This window comes from Nyctereutes procyonoides, unplaced genomic scaffold (assembly GCF_905146905.1).
Source record: "Nyctereutes procyonoides isolate TBG_1078 unplaced genomic scaffold, NYPRO_anot_genome, whole genome shotgun sequence".
Lineage (NCBI taxonomy): Eukaryota > Metazoa > Chordata > Mammalia > Carnivora > Canidae > Nyctereutes > Nyctereutes procyonoides.
This window is the reverse complement of record NW_026575121.1, coordinates 46,417,851-46,443,431: the sequence shown is the minus strand read 5'-3', so window position 1 is coordinate 46,443,431 and position 25,581 is coordinate 46,417,851. Positions and strand designations below refer to the sequence as shown.

The window sequence follows — 25,581 nt, the reverse complement described above, 5'->3', positions numbered from 1 at the left end:
TTGTTAATGTGGTTGTATTTGTATAGTGTGATTATATAGCTCCAAAAGAATATATGCAAACACAAGACAGAAGAGTTGCATTCAGTTAATCCCTTGTTTACTTATTAAATTGTATTTGTTATAAATTGATAAACATACCAGAGATTATTGCCTTGAGCAGATATTTTAAACCTGGCAAATATTTTTAATATTTGGAAAGCAATAAAGTGGGAAATGTGGAGAATTTATTTTTTTTAATTTATTTATTCATGATAGTCACAGAGAGAGAGAGAGAGAGAGTCAGAGACACAGGCAGAGGGAGAAGCAGGCTCCATGCACCGGGAGCCCGACGTGGGACTCGATCCTGGGTCTCCAGGATCGCGCCCTGGGCCAAAGGCAGGCGCCAAACCGCTGCGCCACCCAGGGATCCCCCAAATGTGGAGAATTTAGATGAAAGTTTAGGGTATATTCATTCCTTTCCTGAGACTCTTGTCCTTATATCTCATTCACATTATTTTCATACTTCTCATTTATCTTGTGTATTTAAAATTTTATCACATCCTTCTAAATTCGATCAAAAGCTCACATTGTATTTTAGCTACTAATCAAAAGGTCAGCTCCATGGGTAGAGAATCTTTATTCATACAAGTAGACATCTTCTCCTGAGTATCTCTATAAAGCATTGGGTTATATAATAAAGAATAGGAATATTGAACATAAGCAAGCATAATCAGGAAGGAGAGAATTTGACGCCCTCCAAGGTGAAATGACCCTTAATGTACCAGACAGATGCTTTGAGTGCTTGATGATGCTGCACAGCACAAAGTCTGTGACCCTGGTGTGGGACTGGGGGCTCTCAACAGGCCAGTATTTACACCATAGCATATATCAGGCGAACAAGAGAACACATTGGCCCTTTACTTGTGGAGTACTGCCCTATCCATCCTTCTCAGAGGTGGCGGAGGCTATGGGCATCTTCTTCCTGCACCTCTCCTCTCCTGTGTCCCAGCCTCCCCATGGGGCAGCCCTAGCGGGAGCTGACCACCCTCCCTCCTACTAAGTCCTCCTGTCCTGTTTGAGCCCACACTTTCCCACTCATCCTGAGCCTGCCTTTGTCAAGTAGTCCCTCTGTTCCGGGTCTCTAACCTCTCTGCCAGCCCTTATCTCTGTCCTGAGAGTTTTACTCAAAAAGAAATAAACTGGTCTCTTAATTTCCTTTCCACTGGAGCCCAGACGTTCTCTCCTCTTCTGTATTCTTTCTCTTCTTAGCATCTTCACAGAATGGTCATATCCCAGTTCATCTCTCATTCACTGCACCTCCCCCTGCAGCCTGCCCTTAACTTCCTCTGTGCTGCCACATTGTTCTGAGTCACAAAGACATAGCTGTTGGCAGCATCCTTGGAATACTTCTTTCTTGATGACATTTCCACCGCATGGACAGTACTGAGTATTGGTTTTGTACATTCTTGGCGGCTGTGTTCTCTCCTGTGCTGCCTCTTCATCACTCTGCCTGCCTGCAGTAGGCAGCTTTGGGTGTAGCTGCCTGTGATCACTGCCCCCCTGGGATTCCTCTACTCTGTAGATCCTCCCCCAGGCCTAGGCTGCACCTAGTGGTTTGTTTCCCACCGAAAGCATGGGGGCAATTGTAATCGAATGTCCCTCCTGCAGCTACTACGTTATCAGACTGTGACTTTTGTCTCCAGGCATCCTCCAGCTCTTACTCTTGTGTGCTTCTGTGACCTAGCGTGCTGGAGGGGCCCTTGTGGCAAGGAATTAAGGGCAGTGTGCGGCCAGCTGCCAGTTAGCAGCTGCAGTCCATTTTCATTTCCCACTGCCCTAGAGAGAACTGCACGAGCCTAGACATGGGTCCCTCTCCCAGGGCAGCCTGAGGAGAGCTGCAGCGCAGCTGGCGCGGTAACTGCTGTCTCCAAATACTGAAAAGTTCCTATTCTTCATAATAAAATTAATTCCTCACTGGGGGAAAAGGAAAAAATACACTAAAACTTGTAGGTACTGCTAAAATTCTGTAAATAAGCAACTGTTTTCAACTCAATACTTTTTGTTTTAAACTGAACTCTTACCAGAATTTTAAGTTGCCTGAATTTAATTGCTTTCTGGTTATCATTTCTCTTCATATGATTAGCGGTGCTAAGATGCAATAAAATGGCTGAAAAATGGACCATGGTTAAATCTAAAGAAGGATCAGTGAGCAAATACAAATCATAAACTAGCAGAACCTACATAAATCTGTATATATTAAAACCATTCTAATCATATTCATTAGGAAATAACAAGGATGTATAATATATATAATCTTATAATAGATGATAATGTAAACAAAATAGTTGTCTACCATTTATAAGCATTAAGTCTTCTGCAATATAGTGTTTTTGTTTTTTTAACTTGAGACTTTTTGGTTATGTTTTTAAGCCATTTTCAGTTTTTAAATATTTTAAACAGACAAAGTCTCAATTTTGGTCACAGTTTGTATGTTTGTTTATGTTCTGTTGGCAGCTTTTATCGTTTTGTTCTGGAACCAGAATTGGTGTTAGCAGCTGATGGCATTACTGGGCCCGTGGCAAAATTCTCAGACATCCCTGAAGCGCCCCTTCTCACCCTCAACATGATTACTCCTGAAGGCTGGTTGGTTGAAACAGTGTACAGCAACTGTGACCTTGATAATATTCATCTCAAGGATGTAAGTGGTTGTGTAAGGTTCTGTCCAGAAAGAGGAGCAGGGTGTAAACTCTTACCAGCCCCTGTAATTGTAGCAAGAGAGGGATCGTGCTGGGGCTGCTCCCAGAATTTTCTTCCTTATGATTCTAGGTCCCGAGCCAGTCTTGCCTTTGATTTCTGAGCTTTCCTAAGTTCCAAATTCAGCTTTTTGAGTTTCCAGGTTCCTAGATGCTCCCACCTACTTTGTTGCTTCAGCCCCTGGTTCACAGGCGCTCCTCTAAGGTGAATAATAAAGAAAATACCTCGGTAACTTAGGATGACACCATGACTTACCTGTTTCTCCCCTCAGGTTTTGTTTTCACTCTGAAAGGCACAGTTTCATCTGAGACTCTGTTTTGCCCCACAGCTCATGGCCCGAGAAAGCAACCCCAACAGGTAGAAAGCAAGAGACAATGCTCGCTCAAAGCTGCAGGCTAGGTACGCTGCTCTATCTACTTGCCCCTAATCCACTTCTCTTCATCCCCTTCTCTTCATCCCCACCTCCCCTCTCCTCCATCTCCCCTCCACCCCACCCCCATTCCATCCCCATCTCCCCTCCACCCTCACTGCCATTCCCATCCCCACCCCCACATCTTCTCCATTCCACCCCATCCCTACCCACTCCATCCCTACACCCAAACCCCTCCACCCCCACCCTCCCTTCACCCCACCCCTCCTCCACCTGCTCCCCCTTCCATCCCCACCCCCACTCCACTCCCACCTCCCCTCCACCCTCACTCTCCATCCCCACTCCCTTCCATTCCCACCCCCTCCCATCCCCACCTGTTGATCCTCCTCCAAGCCTTCACCTCCTGCCTGCTGCATTCAGCCTACTGCCCAAAAAAAGGAGAGGAGACTGTTAAAATATACTGAGTCTTTCAAAACACTGTGTTCAGAAACCACAAAAATCAGAAGCATTTTAGAAGAGCTTCCTTAGAGAACAGGTATCCAGAAAAGGGAGCAAACCCCTCCTCCTCAATGTCTTCCTCTTGCCTGGTTCCTCTTTGTTCTAACCTGTTTCCAGCCTTGAATGTGACAGCTTCTCAAAGCCTTGACCTAGGCACAGACATTTTACCACTGATAATTTGGTGAAGATTGTTCATCAAATATGTTTCTCACCTTAACTTTGTCTAAAGATTTTCCTTCCAGGCAGGTTTCTTCAAATCCAGTCTTGAGTAGATCATGTGTTCTCTTGTCACTTCCCTGGAACTCACCCACTGAGGCTGCCAGTTTAGCCACCCAGAAAAGGCCCTAACTGAGCCTTAGCCATCACCAGAAACCAGCCCTTCACATCTAGGGAAGGAATGGAAAGGCAGCAAAATAATACAATCCAGGAGGGAAAATTCAGAAATGAACTGGCAAAAAGTAGAAAATAGTCCCCTTTTCTCTGTGATCAAGGGTCTACGGGATTCCTCATTCAGAGAATTCAGTGACCTATACCAATGAGATAAACTTACAGACTCTGACCAAAATGTAAGAAGTATGTGGTGGGAGAACTAACACAGCTTAGAAAAGATGTGAATTGAATCTGTTGTAAAAATTTCACCAGCTGTTAACTAATGGAGATTAACTATTATTGTGAGTAGCAGGTACATGAGTGTCTTTTTAGAAGCTGTTTATGTATTTATTTAAATAATCACACCCAGCTTGGGCCTGGAGCCCACAATCCCGAGACCAAGAGTTGCATGCTCTACCAACTGAGCCAGTTAGGTACCCCTAGATGCTATTTAAATGAACAGTAGTTCTATTTATTTGAGAAGACTAAAGGGAATTTTTTCTGTTTTCATAGATTATATGAATACACAGAAGGAAATTATAAATTCTCCAGCTGTAAAAGTTAACTACTTCTAAGGCTCTTCTCTTCCACTACTTTCTGTACATAGAATATTACTGGCAACAATCCTAGAAGAATATGAAATAACAAAGTAGAGACACTTGCTGGAGTAGAAGGAAGGATTTGTAGGTAAAAAGGAAAGTGCACACTGGCAAAAATGAGGCTGGTAAAGAGAGATTTGAGACACACACTGGCTCAGCGTACTCCTTGCCGTGTCTAATCCCTGGATATTACATAAAGACCTAAAAAATTTTGAGAAAAACCTCCTTCACCACAACTTTGTTCACATGGTTTATGGCATAGCCAGCATTATTGCCAGTACTACAAGATTTTTTCCTTTGGTGTCTGCAGTTCTTGGTCAAATACATTGAAGAATGAGGAGTCAAACCAGACAGTGGCGGGCAGCGAGGCAAGGTTTATTGAGTGATAGTAAAGCAAGGCTTATTTAGAGATAGTACAAGGCTCCCAAAGAGGGAGGAGAGCTGAAAGGGTTGCCACTGGAGTTTCTAAATCTAGGGATTTTTATGGCCTTGTTGGCAGGCTGTTTTAATCTGATTAACCCTTCGTGCAGACTGTCATCCAGTCAGGTTTTTCATCTACCTATCGCATGGGGAAGGGTGGAGGGCTCCTTCCAGGGTGGGTATAAAAACCTTTTAAGGGTGTTTCCTCTTAGGAGGGGCCCTTGTCCCTGCCTGCTTGCCTTCCAACTATCCTTCATCATCATAATTAAGGGTGACAGAAGTGGTTTATAGGAAAGCTTAGACAGAAGCAGTCCCTTTTACCTGGAGTTGAGAGGTGGTTCTTCTCAGAACTTGTTATTAGGACTGCATCCAGAGACTCTTCAGTTGTGTTCAGTTAGAGCCTTTATCTGAAAGGTATCAGAACACCTGAAACAGTAGTGGATGTTTGTTTACCAGGAAAGAGGAAGTGAGGAAGAAAAGTTTGCTGAAGGACAATAGGATGTGGCTATGCCAGAGAAAAATTCACAGGAAAATGTACTAGCTGCTTCTCAAATAGCAATACGGTAGACCCTTGAACATGAGGGTCAGCACATGTTGAAAATCCACTTGTAACTTTTGACACCCCCCCCCAACACTTAACTACTGATAGCCTACTGTTGACAAGAAGCCTTACGGGTAACATAAGCAGGGACTCCTCAGTGGTTCAGTTGTTGAACATCTGCCTTCCGCTCAGGGCATGATGCTGGAGTCCTGGGATTGAGTCCCACATCGGGCTCCCTGCATGGAGCCTGTTTCTCCCTCTACCTGTATCTCTGCCTCTCTCTCTGTGCCTCTCATGAATAAATAAATAAAATCTTAAAAAAAAAAACCATAAGCAGTCAATCAATACAATTCTATGTTACATTCATTATATATTGTACTCTTAATAAATTAATTTTTTAATTCCTAAGTAAGCTGGAGAAGAGAAAATGTGATAAAAGTCATAAAGGAGAGAAAATACATTTATTAAACTCCACATATAAGTGTGTCCACGCAGTTCAAACCCAAGTTGTTCAAGGGTCAGCTGTAATTTAAACACCTGTTACCAATGCAATTGTTAAAGAATTTCTATTTTACTACCATAGATAATTGTTAATAAACCCAAGTGATAATCTTTATAATTAAGCTTATACTTCTTTTATTTTTTTAAGATTTTATTTATCCATTCATGAGAGACAGAGAGAGGGAGAGAAACAGAGACACAGGCAGAGGGAAAAGCAGGCTCCATGCAAGGAGCCCAATGCGGGACTCGATCCCTGGACCCCAGGATGATGCCCCGGGCCAAAGGCAGGTGCCAAACCACTGAGCCGCCCAGGGATCCCAGCTTATACTTCTTTTAAAGGAAGGGGCTAACTTCCTTACTATTTAGCCACAGAACAATACAATAAACACTTATATTAATAATATTAATATGCACCCAAAGTTATATTTGAAAGATATTAAAATCATGTCTCATATCAACAGTTAATACTTAGAAGCAGATAAGTAAATATATAAAGGAGCTGTCACAAAATATCACAAATTCCTATCCTTGCAAAAACAAACCCTGATAAGAACAAATTTAACTTAAATTATCTTTATGAAATTATTAATGAACTTCAAATATTCACTAGAAAGAACTCTTTGAAAAATAAATTGGCTACTTTTGGTGGTGTGGTTTAAGTAAGTCCACAGAATTGTTGTCTGCTATATGACTATAGGGACAAGAGAAAGTTTTACATTAGTATGAAATAAAGGTATTATTAGTCACAACATGATTGAACATATTTGGCCTCTGCCCCGATATCTGATTCATAGAGAAAAACATTTAAGCTTCATGACTACTGTGGAGTTCAATTCCTGTGTCTATAAAATAAAGGAATTGAACTTAGAGAAGGTCTACAATTTTTTTCTGACTTACAATATTCTCACATTGAGACTGTGTCATGTGAAAGTTCCATCCACACATGGTGCTGTGAGGACTGGGGACACAATTAATGAAGTATATGAAGTTCATTGCTACACTAATAATAGCTCAGCAATCCAACTCATGTCGGATTGACATGACTCAGAATCCAACTAATGTCGAAACAAACACTATTTCCCATTCTTAAGAACTAGATTCAGAAATGCTGTACACAAGTAGTAGTATTTCTGTGGATTACAAAGAAAAGCAGCTATACAATAGAAAATATTTTCAAATATTTTATATCCTAAACCCATTTAAAAAGTGTCAGAAGCTTATAATGAAATAAAATAAGATATAGATAGCATAGCTGTCTTATCTGCTCAACAAAATTACCAAACTATGTAAATATCACTTACCATTTGATTTATTCTTGTGTTTATGTTTTTCAGTGTTATCCCTACAATATTCATTATAACATTTGCAATAGAGGAGAACCTGGAAACAATTGGACTGTCTAGCCATTTAGAAGGATGTTTGTAGAGATAGACATGTTCATAGAAAACTATATATATATATATATATATACATATATATATATATGAAAACTATATTTAATGAACATGCAGGTTGTACTTTTTTGTTTTTAAGACTCTATTTGTCAGCACAAGCAGAGGGAGTGGCAGGCAGAGGGAGAAGCAGACTCTCTGCTGAGCAAGGAGCCTGATGACAGGACTTGATACCAGGACCCTGGTATCATGATCTGAGTCAAAGGCAGAGGCTTAACCAATTGAGCCACCCAAGCATCCCTACTGGATACACTTTCTTAGAAAAAAATTTATGGAAAAGATAAAGAGAAATCAGTGTTGGTATGTATTAGGAATGTTTAGTCTGTAGGTGATTTCTATTTTTTTCTCTTTCCCATTTGCTAAATTTTTTGGTGAACGTATGTTTAGTGCAAAACAACGAAACATTAGTTTTTGTTTTTTTTTTTTTTAATAACAAGAAAGGTGATGGATGATGTTAAGTTGACTGTCTTGCCAGATCCAAAGGAGCTAGCTCTAGGTCAACAGCCAGTGGAGCAGATTCTTTGAGGAGTTTCCCATCTCACTCGGCCTTGAAGAGATCTTCAAATACTACAATTTTATGACCTCTTGCTTGCTTGTGATACTGGTGCATATATCATGAAGTTAGAGTAGAGCTGATGTCACGGAAAAGGAAAAAAAAAACATGAGTTTTGGTCTTTAAGAAATTGATTCAACTATTAAGTCACTCAAAAAAAGACAGACTTGTGTTGCCCCCACAATACATAGGCTAATATTAAGATAATTATGTTTATTTATTACAGAATTTGTGTTATGAGAGTTACTAATACCAAACACAATGACATTTTCCCATAGATTGAGAGAACTGTTACAGCAGAATATGAACTAGAATATCTACTACTTGAAGGACATTGCTTTGATACAATGACAGAACAACCTCCTCGAGGTCTGCAGTTTACACTAGGCACAAAAAATAATCCTGTTGTGGTTGATACAATAGTAATGGCCAATCTCGTAAGTATTAGAAATACTTTATCAATTGTATTTCATTTCATGTTTTGGTAAAATCCTCTCAAGTATTTCTAATAATAAAGCAAAATAGATTTTATCCTGCTATTGCTGAACAGCTCCCAGAAAACAAAGTTGAATCCTTAAATAAGGTAATTAACTAAAACAAAAATGAAGGGAATCATACTTTCATGATGTGTTATTCAGGTTATTGCAAAACTTCCTCTTTGGAATTCATTTATAGAGTTTACTCACTCTGGTTAGTAAACACCCTCGTATAATCTTTTTTGAACAATTGGATGTTTAGTCATATAACTATAATTATATTTTTCTCATCCTAAAAGGGATATTTTCAATTAAAAGCAAACCCAGGTGCTTGGATACTGAAATTACGCCAAGGAAAATCTGAAGATATTTATAAAATAGTTGGGTGAGTTATATTTATCAAATAATTGGGTGAGTTATATAAACCACTTTTAAATTTTTATGTGTAAATTAAATTTTCAGTGTTTTGGGTGAGAAATGAAAGAGTGATTTATTTTTCCTCTACAAAAATTTAATTTTTATATTTAGAATTCCCAGAAAAATACAATGTGTCCTTTTAAAAAGAGTGTCCTTTTTAAAAAGAATAAAATAATAATGCTTCCTGAGATGTAGTGAATCCTTTCATTTGAGGTAGATGGCTTTTACCGAGATACAATCTTCTTCCAAATCTCATTGAGTATATAAATTCTTTCAATTCTTTTTTTCCCCCTACATTAGTTCTTTCTCAGTGAAGTCCATGTCCTCTGCTTGCTTGTTTAGCTTGTTCCCTTCATTTAAGCTACTCACTATCCTCATGTATCCAGTGATTTTTAGTTGCTTAGCATTACTTATAAAAATCAAATAGTGCAATTGGGAAGATCCAGATGACCTGAGCTCTTGGATCTAGGAACATAATTCTATCTTCCACAAAGGACGGTTGTAAGGATCAAATGAGTTGCCATCTCTAAAGTGCTTGAAATGATGCCTGAAATAGAATAAGAGTCATCATCACTACTTCTTCTACCATCTGGTTGGATGGAGGGAGTTTGTTTTAGATCTTGTGTGAGTCTACCTACAGTGTGTGTGACCTGGCTCTACCCTGCTCTTATTGGACAGTGGATTCAGTGGCTAAAATTGCTGATGCCCTTGAGCAACATTTACGATTGAAAAGTCTTGAAAAATTTAAGAAATTTGACATGACTAGTATATAAGTTAGAACCCTCTCTATTTCGTAGTGGTAATTGTTGGGCATGGCTGTGCCTTCTGCTTTGGTTTAGCCACCTCAGCTGGGGAATTGGGAGAAAGAGAGGGAGTGTTAGCATAGTCCCATAATGCCTCAGATTTTCATTTTAGGAAAGTCTTCAGGTGTGTGCTATGAATTTGACTAGACTCAGAGTATCTACTAATTTGACCTCTGACCCCTCTTTGACAATTCAACTTTATTGTAAATGTTTTTAACAGTATTCTATGTATTTTTCTATACATAAAATGGTATCAAAAATTATTGGTCAAAGCTGTCATATTTGACTTGTTTATACAGTTTTGAAAATTAGACAATGAGATACGTTATGTATAACAAAATAGAAACATTCAAGTCATGCAGGTGACCATCATAGACACATTTTTAGTCTTACAGGTTTAACAACACACTTCAAATTTTGGTATTTGAAAATGGGTGCTGGATATTGAAAAGCTGTTGGACATAGAATTTCTTCAATTGTGATATATAACAACTTATTTTAAAGTCTCGAAAACATTTCATATTTTAATTGTCACTGTAGTATATCAAAGACCTATGATAGATTCGACTTTTGTGATAATCTTGATAGCAAAGATAAGCAATAATTCAGTCTTGCTCAGTGATTAGGCAATATTGAATTTGGTGAGTTGCTTTTGTGCAATTTTAATTTGTATTAAGTTAAAATTGGATAATTTTGAAAATTGTATATTATAGCATATCCTGACTATAGAAACAGCAAATATATATACACAGTGATGTTATGCTTACGTTTATTGCAAATGAATTTATTCTGTTATTTATACCATCATAATTGCATGTCTTTTCTGGAGTTGATGATAAACATTTACATGTTTTTCTGCTTTTAGGCATGAAGAAACTGACTCTGAACCAGACCTGGAAGATGTCATTGTTGTGATAAACAGCTTCAAGAGCAAAATACTGGAAGTACAAGTGTGTGAGGCAGAAACTCTTGTTGTTTGTTCTTAGTATTAAGAATTATCTTTTCTGTCCTTAGCTGATTAATTTTATTTTTCAACTCAGTTTGCAGTTTTACTACCTAAAATATTTTATTGGAACTCTGACATAAAAGAAAGAAGAGGATGAAGTTCATGAAGAGAAGGAACAACTTTTGTTAAGTTAGGATATGTCTGTTATATCTACTGTATCCATAGCCAGATAATGTTACAAATTAGGCTCAAGAGATGAGATCAGGAACACAGATTGAAAGTTAGCCCTGAAAAGAAAAAGTGATGCTTCTTTACTTTACCAAAAAGAAAAGAAATAAAAGAGAAAAAAAAAAAAGATTTTAATGATGGTAGATTTACTTCTTTGGATGAACTTAGCACTTACCTACTTAAAACTAGTAAAAATGTTAGGTAAATGTTTTTGAAACATCTTAAAAGCAATGAGGATCTGACAGTAACAAAATAATAAGGATAACAAGGAAATACAAAACCAAAATTAAAGGGAAAATAAGAGCCTAGTGAAGTAAGCAAGCACAGAAGCTTCTCTTGTCCTGAGAATATTTGTCCATCCTGATACACCTGAACTATCATTTTGATTTAACTTGCAGGGTGATGGGGACAGAAAGTAAAACCCTAGACCCATATAAAGTGGGTAATCTGTTAGAAGACCCTCTCTGCAATAAGCTGGCTATAGCTTCAGGGTAAGGATGAACCCTAGTAAATTATTCTACACAGTCTTTTAGCCCAAATTTTTATTGTGCAAGTAGTCCAGGAAACCCTGAGCTTTGATTTTGCACTGAACTAGTTCCACATTGATGAGATTGTACAGGCATTTGGCAGAAACATCTATATATCTCTGGAGTAAGATTACTGTATCCAAATACATAGAGAAAACCTCAGAAACAACAGAAAGCAGACACAGAAACACTCTCTATATTAGAATTATTGACCAGACTCTGAAACAACTGTGCTTACAATATTTAAAGAAATAAAAGATAAGCTTGAAAATAATTGCAGGGAACAGAAAACTATAGAAGTGTATATCTGATTTTTTTTAAAGTAGAACTTCTGAAACTGAGTGATACAATAACCCAAATTAAGAATTCAATGGATGACTTTTACATATCTAAAGAGAGAATTAGTGAATCAGAAAATAGACCAGAAAAGGTATTCTTGATGCAAGAGGGACATTTAAAAAGAGGATAATACAGCAGAGAGCATAAAAGGCATAGAGAATAGAGTGAAAAATGTGAGACTCCAGGACCTACACTTAATCTGGCTCTATCACTCTCTAGCTGTGTGACTCTGGATAGATTACTTAGCCTCTTTCTGTCTCATTTTCCTCATCTATAAATTGTAATTAATAATGGAACCTACCTCACATGTCTGCTATAAGAATAAAGTAGTTCAGTTTGTAAAATGCTTTATGAGTAGTAAATAATTAAAATCATTTTAAATAGAGTTCCAGATAAAGATGAAAGAATGAGGTAAATGTGACATTGCATGTCAACTATACTCACATTAAAAAAAAAAAAAGAGGTGGCATCTAATATTTGAAGCACTAATGGCTGAAAATTTTCATGAATTGATGAAAGATACGAGTTTACATATTCAAGAAGTCCAGTGATCCCAAGCAAGAAAATTAAAAGAAAATTCACACCTATACTCTGATAAAACTGCAGAATACCAAAGAAAAGAGAAATCTTGAGAGTAATCAGAGGAAAAAGGAAAAATCACCTTCAAAGAGCTATAGGTAGTCTGATTATTGATTTCTCAGCAGTAAGAATGAAGGCCCAGGAGGTACTGGAATGTTATTTAACAGCACTGAATGAAAGAAGGAATGGCAACCTAGAATAATTTACCCTGAAAAGATATCTTTCAAGAGGACACATAAAACAAGGTATTTTCAGACAAATGGAGAAAACTTAATTTGCCACCAGCACATTCACACTATAAAAGAAGTTCTTAAAAAGAGGTACTATAGGCAGAAAAAAAAAATTATCTTGGAAGATTTAAATTTTAAATGAATGAAGAGAGGATAAAATGATAAATTTGTGGATAATTCTATGAATGGTGAATATATAAAACAATAGTAAGTCTTGGGAGGATTTTAAAAATATACAGAATGTAAAAACATAACATTCATGAGCTGAATTTTTTCACTCTCTGTATTGGTTCTAATTTGACTTGTAACCCTGTAGTACAAAGAAGGTCAAACTCTTTCACCATACCCACCAAATCTTTGAGCGTAATAACCATCCCCTGCCAGAGTCAGACTTTCTGTAGCCCAATCACCTAGGTCCTTCAGTTGGTTTTAATAATACAGTTTTACCTCCTCAGTGCCCATCTCTCAGAATTACATAGAAAAGGAGAAGTAAAAAAGATAACATTAAGGATCAGCCCGTGAATAGGAGTTCCACAGAAAAGAACAGAAAATGGAGGAGGGAAGGTATTTCACAGATAAGGAGAGAGAAAAATGTTCATGTCAAAAGGATCCACAGGTTAGTATGAGTGAAGAATGGCCCACATGAGACCCTAATAACTCTCAAGGAGAAAAGGCAGGCCACAGCCACAGAATGACCCTCACACTAGCATCAGACTTTTTATTTTCAAGATGGATGTTACAAGACAGCAAAATAAAGTCGTTAGTGTTCAAAGGAAAATTACTTTGAAGCTAAGATCCGTTAGCCAAGTTCTTAATCAGACTCAGACGTAAGGACAAAGTTATTTTCTGAAGGGTGAAGATTTAGAAAAATTATTTTTAACACCCCTTCTTGAAGGTATTTGTGAACACAATAAAGATGAAGACCAAGAAAGAAGTTAGGTATTTCGAGAAATAGTGAGATTAATCTGAAAACCAATGCAAAGAAAGCTTTGAAAGAAATAGGCAGTTAATTGTTGAACTCCAAGGAACATATCTTCAAGAAGACAAGAATTCCACACAATTAACATGAATAATAAACTGGAACATGTTAGATATGTAGTAGAGAAGAAATCTATCTCATCACAAGAACAAAATAAATGCAATAAAATTCCAAGAAAAAAAATGTTTGTTGGAGGAATGCAAGAAAGCAGAATCCATTTGAAATGTCCAGTTTCCTGCACTTGGCACAGGGGTCACATTACTGTAACTGCACAGATGTAACACAGTGATAGTGGCCTTGCAGACTCTTCAGTGAATGAGATTTACATTGTCACAATAAAGCACTACCTACTGACTTTCAAGCTGTAGAATAAACAGCAAAGTGCCAAAGACACAATGTTCTATCAAAGTAAATATTGGTATTATCTGTATATACAATGCTTAAGTAGAAGTTCAGCTAATGTAAGGTGGGAGGTGGAGGGAAAGGGTAGAAATATTATTAGTATCCTTATCTTAGAATACAAGAGAAACTAAGTGTTGGAACAAAAAATGTATATATTTAAGTATTATCTGAAGCTGTGAAGATACTCGGTAGATAATGATAATGATGTTACTACCAAAGCTTCCAGACAAAGAGAGGAAGAGTGATATAAGGGAAGCTCTACTCCTCTATTCATCACAAAGAATGAAAAGTGTCTAAACTCTGTGATTCCAGATATGCTAGTAGATGACATCTGAAGCTGATAAATCAGTAAATAGACGCATAAGCACATTATTTGGCAGTATGGAGGTAATCACCAAAAGAACGAACAACAAGAGGTTAAACTGATCACTGAAACCAGATTGTGTCTGTGATGTTGTACTTGCCCTGTCACTATACCTGTCTTAGATTTACAGGGGTCACCCTGCCCCATGTGTTTCACTTTTAAGCATGCAGCATAATATTTAAAGCCACACAGTTCTAAGATTTTTCTTTACTGTGCTATCTAGGTGCAAAAAAAGCCAGACAAAATTAAGGAGGATATCCTTACCGATAAAGATGAAAAGAAAAAAGGAATGTGGGATTCCATTAAAAGGTAATTACTAGTGAATGTTTTAACATCTGATGATTGATCCATCAGGAATCTAGTATGCGGCAGGCCTGCAGATGGTAAACATCTAAGTGAAGCAAAGATCCTCTCCTCTTGAGGGATGAGATCGACACATAAATGTTAATACAACAGGATAGGAACTAGAGCTGTAAGACAGCTGAGAGTAAAGTGCTCTGCAAACCACAAGAGAAAAACACTACATCTAGTTAGGAAGAATCTCTGGAAGGACTCCTTGGAGAAGTGTGTGCTCAAGATGTGTTCTTTTTTTTTTTTTTTTTTTTTTTTTTTCTGAAGGAGGGACAGGGTTTCAGAAGTTGGAGATAGAGCAAAGGTATGAAGACAGAAAGATTGAGTAGGTTCATAGGAATAGAAGTAGCTCAGCTTAGCTGAAACACTGGGACATTGAATGTAATAAGGAGTCTGTAAATTAGGTTAGGGCCTATATTCATCAAAACAGGACTATATTGGCTTACATATGGAGAGTCCAGGAATAGAGCTGGCTTTGGGCATTCAAGTGACATGGTTTAGAAACCCTTCCTCAAAAAAGAAAAAAGAAAAAAAAAAAGAAACCCTTCCTCCATGTCTTAGTTCTAGTCTCTGTGCCTCCTTTATTTTCAAATGAACTTTTATAAGGAAAAGCTTGCCATCTCCAGTGGGAAGAGCTTGCTTCTTTCCATATAGTACGAGCAGAAGTCCCAGGGCTGGCTCATTGTCCAGTTGTTAGCCATTTGTTCCAAACAGAACCGGTCACTGTAATTCTTATCATGCTTGGGTCACATGCCTACCTCTAGAGCTGGTGAGAGGGCCTTGTTCCCCCCCAGACCTCACAGAATGAAACTGGAGGAGGAATGTCCCCCCAACCAAATACCGGGTTATTGTTACTAGAAGTATAAAGGATGTTAGATATGCAAAAACAAAAACTGCTGTAGATCCACATTGTAGGGAACTTGGAAAGTCCATTTTAGAGATCTGAGTTTCATTTGAGTTATGATGGAGAACCACTGATCATTTTTATCAAGGGTGGGAAATAGAAAGTTTAAGCCAGATAGATTCAACAACCTAGTCAGATTTTATTTTGGCAATCAGAAGTGCTCCCATCATTTGGGATTGTGCCCAGTTTAGGCCTCTTTCTGTAGTTGACTCCCTGTTTGATAAGAATGGTGTTTCTATTCCTTTATGTGCATTGATTGAGAAGAGCTCAAACCCCTTCATTTTGAGATCATTTGGAGGTTAGGTATGTTTGACAGGATAATAAAGCAGAATGTGGGCATTTTATAGCGGGTATCTATCCATAAGCTTCCATTAAATGCAGAAGATGGAGACAAGAATGAATACAGGTGACCATCAAATAATAGCTCACCATTTGCTGTACAGAAAGGGTACCAGAAGCAAACCCTGCTGTGTTAGGAAAGGAGAAGGCCTGTGTTCAGGAAGGTAACTCCTCCAGACACATAAGTTTTGTTTATAATATAATGCTTTCACTTTTTAAATCTTAATTGTAATCATAACTTGGGAGTGTCAATCACATTTTTCTTATCTGGGAGATTACAACAAGAAAATAATTGAAAAATGGTGTCCTAACAATCAGTGTTTAGCAAAATATATCTGTAGTAATTATAAGTTGTTTATGTTTTTCCAAATTTTAGTCATTCCAAATATCCGTGCATATAAAAATGAAAAAGTTAATTTAATAAAATTATTAAATAGGAAGGAAAATTATGCATTATGAATACTCCAAATAAAAGATTCAGTCACTTTTGTGTATGAGATGGGACTTGAGATATTTTCCTATTTTTATTGTGTATTAAATTTAGTATTTAGGAATGTAAGGTTTGCAAATGCATAAAATGAAACTGTCAATCACTACTTTTTTATTCCAAGTTTCACAAGAAGGTTGCACAAAGAAAAAGACAAAAAGGAAGCAGATATTCTAAACATTTTTTCAGTTGCTTCTGGCCATCTATATGAACGCTTTTTAAGGTACGTATATTTTTTATCCAATGCTTTGAAAAGTAATACATAGTTCAAAAAGAATTTCAAAAGTTTAGAAGAATAAAAGAATGTACAGTGAAAAAAATCCACCTGTTTTTTTATTACCCAGTCTCCTTCCAACAGGAAACCAATATTATTTTCATAACTTGTCAGATATATTTAGATAAGCAAATGTATTTTCTTCATTTTTAACTTTTTACTTAAAAAATAACAAAGTATATTGTTCTGCACCTTGCTTTTTTCTTTCTTTTTGAAGATTATTTCTTTATTTATTTGAGAGAGAGAGAGTGAGTGAGTACATGCAATTAGGGGGAAGAGCAGAGGAGGAAGAGAATCTCAACCAGACGCCCCACTGAGCATGGAGCTAGATGGGGGCTTGATCTTAGGACTCTACCCTGACATCATGATCTGAGCCAAAACCGAGTCGGTTGCTCAACCAACTGAGCTACCCAAGCACCCTACCTTCTTCTTTCTTAACTTAAAATTATGAGAACAGGGCCTGATTCCATGACCCCGGATCATGACCTGCACCAAAATCAAGAGTTGGATCCTTAACTGACTGAGCCACCAGGCACCCCACGTGTATTTTTAAAACACAGATTGGTTCTGTATGGCTAGGAAATAAACATATGTTGTTGTAACAATATGATATGTGAAAAAATGTATATATAGTAAATTTCCCTTTTCTGGTGAGGAAATACCTTATTTTACAAAAAGGAGGGGTAGGATAAGAGGAGGAAAGCCTAATTACAAACTACAAAGGGCTGTTTTTTAAATTTTTTATATAGAAGGAAGTCAGAGAATCTCTCAAAAATATTTGAATATGTGTTGATATTTTAATATGGCACTTTAGATAGATCTGTATCTTCTCCAGCCAGAGGTCTAGCATAGGAAGAAAAGTGACCCATCCAGTGAATTTACTGAAACAGGTTATTCAACTCTTCCTGTTTCATATACCTGATATTAGCAGCATAGTAATAGAGTGGAGATTAGAATGTAGTTCAACTAACTAAACAAGACTATTTTGGGGTCTACTGAAACAAATGAAAATCAGTTTATTCTGCATAGTGTGTGTGTGTGTGTGTGTGTAATGTATATATCCTTACACAGTATATACTTGCCGAGGAATCATAATTTGTGAAGGTACTTAAGTCTATTTCTCCATAATTCATAGTGAAAACTTAGTATCTGTAGGTAGTTATATATATAATAATTAAAAGCCTTTGGGAAAACAGGATGAACTCCCATTAATGTTAACTTACTGGGTTTAATGTTCCCTTACAGAATTATGATGCTTTCTGTTTTACGTAACACCAAAACACCCGTGAAATTCTGGTTTCTAAAAAATTATCTCTCACCAACATTTAAAGTAAGTGCATTAATCTTTTTATTATACAGTGGTTCAATATTTGAATAGTAAATTCTTTATATTGTTGTAAGTTCACATAATATTTTCAGAATGAGTCTTTTGAAATTACTATTTTTAATCAATTTTAAAACTTTGGTATTCACTATTATTTTATCTAAAGAAAAATTCTATGCTGTTTTTAAGGTATTTAAAAGGACAGAAGGAGATGGTTTAAAATCAGGAAGATCGGTGGCTTTTCATGATAATGAATATAATTAAAATTTGGCAATGAAAAATATGTACAGATTGTCAATAAAAAGAATTAGATACTGTCATAATTTTACAAAGATAGGCTAGAACAGTAGTATCTGGAGAATATGAAAAACTATCATAGGAAATAAATTTGATAGTCTTGAGAATAAAAAGGCTCTTTTATCTTTGTGTAGCATGGTGAATTGCTATGGTGGTGATTTGGGTACTATATTTAGAAGTGTGAGGCATTTTATCTTAAGAAGTTTTCAGATGGCCAACCACTGTTACCCTTTACTCAGCCTCACACTCCTGCCTCAAACTGTACCCTGTTTCTCCCATCCTACAGGTTCATCAGATTTCATGGAAGTTAGGGTCTCATTCATTAGCAGTTCAAAGGAGTTCACTTTTTCTAATCCAAAACCAGTGGTAAAAGCAGAAATGAAAATAGCCAGCCATGTTTTTATTCCCTAATATCGCTGGCACATTGCTAAGTACTTTATTACCTACATGATTTAGTTGCTCTTCATAACATTCTGTTCCCAGAAAGCCAAGATGCAGAAATCACATAACCGGCCTATACAGTTGGGAGGTATCCAAGCCTACCCTTAGGTTCAGAGATTAACTAGAAGGACTCACAGAACTAAGAAAAGCCATTATATTCCCAGTTACAGTTTATTACAGCAAAACAATACAGATTAAAATGAATAAGGCAAGGAGATGTGTATGCACAGGGCAGGGTTCAGGGGAGACCAGAGCCAGAGCTTCCGGCTGTACTGTCCCAGTCGGTGGACAGAGCCTATTTCTCCCAGCAAACCTGTAACAATACATGTGGAATGATGCCAGCTAGGAACGTTCACTCAGACTTTGGTGTCCAGAGTTTTCTGGGGGGTTGGCCACATAGACCCACCAGACTGCCACCTGACTGACCTTTGCCTCCAGCCCCTCCAGAGGTTGAGCGTCATGATACCTTGTGGCTCAGAGTCCCAACTGTAAGTCCCATTGTTAGCAGAGACTAATGGTGTGGCCCAAGGCAGGACAGTACAAGGATAGAGGCTATCTCCTAGGAACCTGGGGCAAAGTCCCTAACGCTTCTTTGAGCAAAATCTGTCATTTAAAGCTGAGGCCTGAGATCAAACAGCTAATTAGGAACATAGCTGAGATCTGATCCCAAGCATTCTGCCCTTAAAGCCCAGGTGCTTTACCCTATGTCACAGCCTTTCCCACAGCCACCACCAAGAGTGCTACCTGTTGTGCTCATTCAGCAGTAGACAAACTGAGAAAGAACTCATTAGTATAAATAAGTCATACTAGTTTGTTGCCAAATTTTTGTGGGTTTTTTTTTTTTTAAGATTTTATTTATTCATTAGAGACAGGGAGGGGTGGGCAGAGACCCAGGCAGAGGGAGAAGCAGGCTCCATGCTGGGAGCCTGATGTGGGACTCAATCCCTGGGCCAAAGGCAGGCACTAAACCTCTGAGCCACACAGGGATCCCCATGTTACCAAATTTTTGATGTTATCCTACTTGACAAACACTACATAAGGGGATTAATTCTACAGACAGTAGAAGTACAGAAGTACAAGATAGTACAATCTGAAGATTCTCTTAGCAGGCAGTGATACCATTCAGTGGAAACATAGCGCCATGTCTACATAATGTTCTTACTCTAACACATGGCCAAAAGTAACAGCATATCTGAAATAGCATTTTCTGTCTTTTTGGAATTCTGTTCCTTTCTCTCAAAATGTTTATCTTTTTGAAACTTTTCAGTGAAACACAGTGTGTACAAATCATAAGTGTGCAGCTTGGATGAATTTTTAAAAAGTTAAAATACCCCATAACCAGCAGTCAGATACAGAAATCACTAGTACCCTAGATCTTTCCTTCCAATTTTCAAAACATACTTCATCTTTTCCTTCAAATCTTTGATGAATTATACCTACTTAGTGAATAATCCTTTCCTGATCCATAATCTCAAGTTACAGTCCATTCTGATTTTTCACTCTACTTCACTCTCCTTTTTAAAACTTTCCCCCTACCACTATGTTCTGTAGATGACTTTCTTTTATTTTCTGCCCACCACCTCTAAAATATAAGCCTTACGGGGACCATGACCTGTATCTACTTTGTTCCCTTCTGTATCCCTAGGGCTTATAGTAGTGCCTGGCACCTAGTACATGTTCTGTGAAAATGTTAATGCATATTTGTGGATTAGCTTTTCTACTTTCTCCTAGTATACTTTTTTAAAAATGTTTAAAATTTTTCAAATTTTCAAACTTTTAAAAATTTGAAACCAAAACATCAGCAACTGTCCCAGCCATAATTGCAACATTTCAATTCACAGATAAGACCACTGCTTACTCTAAGGAATGTAATTTAAATCCACAAAATTGCCTACAAAAGCAGGAAGAAAATTAAACTAGGTGCATAACCAGCAACAAGCTACAACTGAGAACCGAGGAGGAAAAAGCAAGTTCTCTTATCTGCTGAGCCATCTTTCCCCACTGTTGTAGCACTCTCCCTCTGACTCTGGGGCTCTTGAGCCAAGCCTAGCCAACAGTGTATTTCATTAACAGCTCTGTTTTAAACAGAATAAGATAGTCTAAGTCTGTAAGACTCTGAATCTAATATCAAACATCCAGATCCACAGTGACTGCCCTGTATTTTTAATTCTTGAATTAGTCATAAATCTCAAATGTGAAACTTCTGTAGAGAACCTAATTTATCAATTTACAACTCATTTTGTGTTTTTTTGCACACCCTCTTCATGTCTTATCTGTCTGACCAGCCAACATGTTCACATTCACATAAACTGTTTGATGCATCCATGTTCCAAGATCCAGACACTTTTCTTCATATAGTCAGGCTTTCTCAGGTCAAACATTGGTAGTAAAAACTAGAGGAACATTAATTTTAGTTAATAAGCTTGCTAGTCAATATGGTGTACCTATTTTTTAATGTCATCTATACTTGTCTTTTTATATTTGTCAGCATTTTTGTATTCTTCAATAATAGATGTAAGTTGTAAAAGTAATTTAGGCATTTTACCAATTAGCTTATAACAATTTATAGTAAAACTCTACTTTTTACAATGTTAATTTTTTTCTCTAAAACAAAAACTCTTTTCTCTTCCTTGAACATGTTGGATTTGTGTGTATGTGTATGTTTTTAGGAGGTAATTCCTCACATGGCTGAGGAGTATGGATTCCAGTATGAACTAGTGCAATATAAATGGCCCCACTGGCTTCATCAGCAGACTGAAAAACAGAGGATTATTTGGGGTTACAAAATTCTTTTCCTCGATGTCCTTTTTCCTCTAGCAGTGGACAAAATCATTTTTGTTGATGCTGACCAGGTAATAAGATTAATTATTGTTTTTAGTATCACTTAACTTTTTTTGTACTTCTGTCTGAGTGTAGGGACTCCATTTATGTTGCTGGTGTTCATTATTTGTTACCACACCACATAAAAATATGTGACAGGAATATGATACATAAGGAAAATATCTTTAAAAATAATTTAAAAAAAAAGACTGTCAGAATTCCAGGGGAAAATCAAATGTGTATCACAAGAAGTACCACTTATTATTTAGGACATGGTAGTTTTCTCTCTGAAGTAGTAGTTTTTTAATTTTGGTAATTAAAAAATAAGTACTGACATTAGTCACAATAAAAGTAGTTGTCTGAGTTCCTATGAAAATGAGCTGATTATTTAAAATGAGCTATTTCTTCTTGCTGAAAAAATTGGCTATTACAGGTAACTCTCCTTGAGTCTCCCATGGCAATTGTGGGCATTAGCCAAATCCTCCTCACTCTACTTAAGGGAGAAAAATGTCCCAAATTTAGCCCCCAAAAAACCATTACAGTACTCACCTTTCAAAATTTATATATCTAAAAATTTACCCTTTGTGTGCCTTTGTAATCAATGGGAAAAAATATTTGAAAAATACACAGAATTTTTAAGAACAGTGAGGTGTAAATATTAACATTACATAAATTGTACAAGTTAGTACAATTTATATTTAGGACAAAAAGTATATTTTCAAATCCTGTATTAGAATAAACTCTATTATTATTTTTGTAGTATTTTCCAAATTGAGAAGTATAAATCATTATAATTAAAAATTAAGAAAACAGGCAAATGTGAGTAATGAACTAAGGACTTCCAAACATACCATCTAACATAAAATATATTTCTCCTGTCTTCCCCCAACTTACACAGTGATATTTCCCAGCAGGCTTGAATCTGTTAAAAAAAAAATTTGTCTGAATGGCACAGTTAGTTGAGCGTCCAACTCTTGGTTTCAGCTCAGGTCATGGTGGCAGGATCCTGGGATCTAGCCCTGCATCAGGCTCAGCATGGAGTCCGCTTGGGATGATTTCCCTCCCGCTCTACCCCTTCCCCTGCTCACACTCACTTGCTCACTCTCTTAAATAAATAAAATCTTTATTTAAAAAAGAAACATACTGGGGATCCCTGGGTGGCGCAGTGGTTTGGCGCCTGCCTTTGGCCCAGGGCGCGATCCTGGAGACCCGGGATCGAGTCCCACGTCAGGCTCCCGGTGCATGGAGCCTGCTTCTCCCTCTGCCTATGTCTCTGCCTCTCTCTCTCTCTATCATAAATAAATAAAAATTTTTTAAAAATTTAAAAAAAAAATTAAAGAAACATACTAATATTATTTCATTAAAGCCATTGAAGATTCATCAGGAGGTTTTTCTTTATCATTCAGAATAATATGTGTCAATACCACAATAATGGAGATTTATCATAATGATTTTGAATTATTAGTCTATACCTTGATAAACTAAAAGTGGCATACTATGAAATATTTAATTTCTTCCCAAAATACATTTTGTTTAAACTGTCTTCATTAAAGTGGCATGACAAGGGATGCGTGGGTAGCTCTGACTTCTGCTCAGGTCATGATCTCGGGATCCTGGTATCAAGCTCTGTGTAGGTCTCTGTGCTTGGCAGGGAGTCTGCTCATCCCTCTCTCTCTCTGCCCCTCTTCCCGCTCATACTCTCTGTCAAATAAATAAATCTTTAAAAAAAAAATGACAGAACAAACTCTTCTTGTTACTGAGTAAGACCACTGTCATATAGACTAGGCATATACATCTTAGGTTTCTTTTAATCTATAAGGACAAGAGAAAAGGAACTTAGTAAACTCCCTACTGCTTGAAAGAGCTGAGAAAAAATACAATTTTTATTTCCACAGTCAGGTAATGATTTGAAATTCTCATAAAAAGGGGCTTATTGTATAATAATAACATTATATTAGTTGATAGTTTTCATCAGAGAAACTATTTTAATTATTTAGATTGTGAGACATGACTTAACAGAACTCCGAGATTTTGATCTGGATGGAGCACCTTATGGGTATACCCCATTTTGTGATAGCCGCACTGAAATGGATGGATATCGTTTCTGGAAAAAGGGATACTGGGCATCACATCTTTTAAGAAGGAAATACCATATCAGGTAAGAAAACTTCTACTCTTCCTTTTTAGTAACTAAATAACTTATTGGATCACAGTACTTAGTTTTTTTGAAATCGGACAATAAGGGCAACCAATTAATGTTTATTGCATGCCAGTCACTCTTACAAGACTTTACATGAATTAACTCATAAAATCTGACAACCTTTTGAGATACTCTTACCCTCGTTTTTATAGATGTGGAAACTGAGGCACACAGCACTCATGTAACTTGCCCAGGCTTATACTGTTAGTGCATAGCTGAGCCCAGGAGTTAAACCCAAGTAATAGGACTCCAGTGAGAAGCTCCTAACCACTACAGAATAATAATTTGTTATAGAATAACTCGTTGCATACTGTCTTCAAAGCTGCTGTTGTTTTGTAGAGCCATGACTTTCATGGTATCTTAGAAAAAAACTTGAGGTGACTCTACAAGGATATGATCCGAACAGTATTTATAACAAACCTCAGACCTCTCAGAAACAGTTGGGAGAAAATTCATTAAAGGATTCATTCTTATTAGACCCAGGGCTATCTAATGTCAGTTCCATTACTGTGGACAGTCACTGGGGGGAAATGAAAATACATGACCAACTTGAGCCACCAAGACGGTTCACTGTTGCAGTGCCTTGTATGTAGTGGATCTCAAGAAGTTCCGAAGAATTGCAGCAGGGGACAGGCTCCGGGGCCAGTACCAAGCTCTCAGTCAAGATCCAAACAGTCTTTCAAACCTCGATCAGGTAAGTAGAATGTTCCCAGACTCATTTTGGACACATAGATACAGACTGTTCCAATTCCCTGCTTGTAACCTTCAAAATCTTACATTTTCAGCCTCTTTCTCCCCTTGGTACAATTCTGTATTGGGTATCTCAACTATCTTGACTCACGCATAATTTTTTCACTTTCAGTTCAACATTTTCAAAACAAATCATACTTTATCTTCACTTTTCTCTCCTTAGACCTTTTTGCCCCACTACATGCTCTGTCTTGCTTACCATATATTTTTCTTACTTCCATCATCATTTAAACATGTCTCTATCTCTGATCTTTAAGACAAATACCCTTCGTCCTGTGTCCCACCTGAACTAATTAGCCAACAAATTTCCAGATTCGCTTAACCTAATGATATGACCCGGAACCTCCCAGAATTATGCAGACAACAACCACATCTTCCCCAAGAGGGTCACTGGAAGTGAGGATAAGCAGGATCATTTCTACTTTGCCCCCTGGGACCCATGTAATTCTTCCATGTGATGAAACAGCACCATATAATGGCTGGTGATTTAGACTGTAATGCTGCCTCTGGAGGACGACACCCCACTTTTGCAGGGTACTATCTCCAAGGTAGCACCTCTTGTGCCTTCAGTAAATCATTCTATTGCTCTGTCAGGCCAGCAGCTTCTGGGTGGTGTAGAATGCGACAGGACCATGGGATCTCTTGGTCATGTGCTCTCTGCCAGGCTTCCTTTCCTTGCTATGAAGTGGGTCTCTTGGTCTAATGCAATATTAAACGGAATCCCTTCTCAGTGGATAGCTCTGTAAGCCCTTCAGTAATGGTGCTCAGTCTTTGCGAGCAAGAAAGGCAGACCTATACACAGAATGTATATAATTCAGTTCAGAAAAATCTATGTCCCTAGTTGGTTTAGAAAGGGTCCAATCTAGTCAGCTTGCCACCAAGCAGTTGATTAGTCTTTACAAAGTATAAATGCTACGTCAGAAGCTCACTGTTTGTCTCTGCTATTGGCAACTCTAAGAGCTAGATCAGACCTGGTAAGTGGGAGCCCATGCCATTGGGCCCACACATAGTTTCCATTTCTGCCATCATTGAATACCCCTTCATGTACCCATTGTACCGTTGGAGTGGT

General features: G+C 37.5%; 1 protein-coding gene across 3 annotated transcripts in view; it reads left to right on the top strand.

Annotated features, from left to right (window-relative positions):
* Positions 1–25,581, top strand: part of UGGT2 (UDP-glucose glycoprotein glucosyltransferase 2) — a 194,487-nt gene that overhangs the window by 148,985 nt on the left and 19,921 nt on the right. For all 3 annotated transcript variants that reach the window (XM_055335813.1, XM_055335812.1, XM_055335814.1), the window contains 10 exons: positions 2,494–2,677; positions 8,314–8,472; positions 8,811–8,896; positions 10,597–10,681; positions 14,549–14,634; positions 16,531–16,629; positions 17,926–18,010; positions 21,412–21,594; positions 23,560–23,720; positions 24,342–24,456. In XM_055335813.1, the coding sequence (XP_055191788.1) occupies positions 2,494–2,677; positions 8,314–8,472; positions 8,811–8,896; positions 10,597–10,681; positions 14,549–14,634; positions 16,531–16,629; positions 17,926–18,010; positions 21,412–21,594; positions 23,560–23,720; positions 24,342–24,456 (1,243 nt within the window). The remainder of the gene's footprint in view (positions 1–2,493; positions 2,678–8,313; positions 8,473–8,810; positions 8,897–10,596; positions 10,682–14,548; positions 14,635–16,530; positions 16,630–17,925; positions 18,011–21,411; positions 21,595–23,559; positions 23,721–24,341; positions 24,457–25,581) is intronic.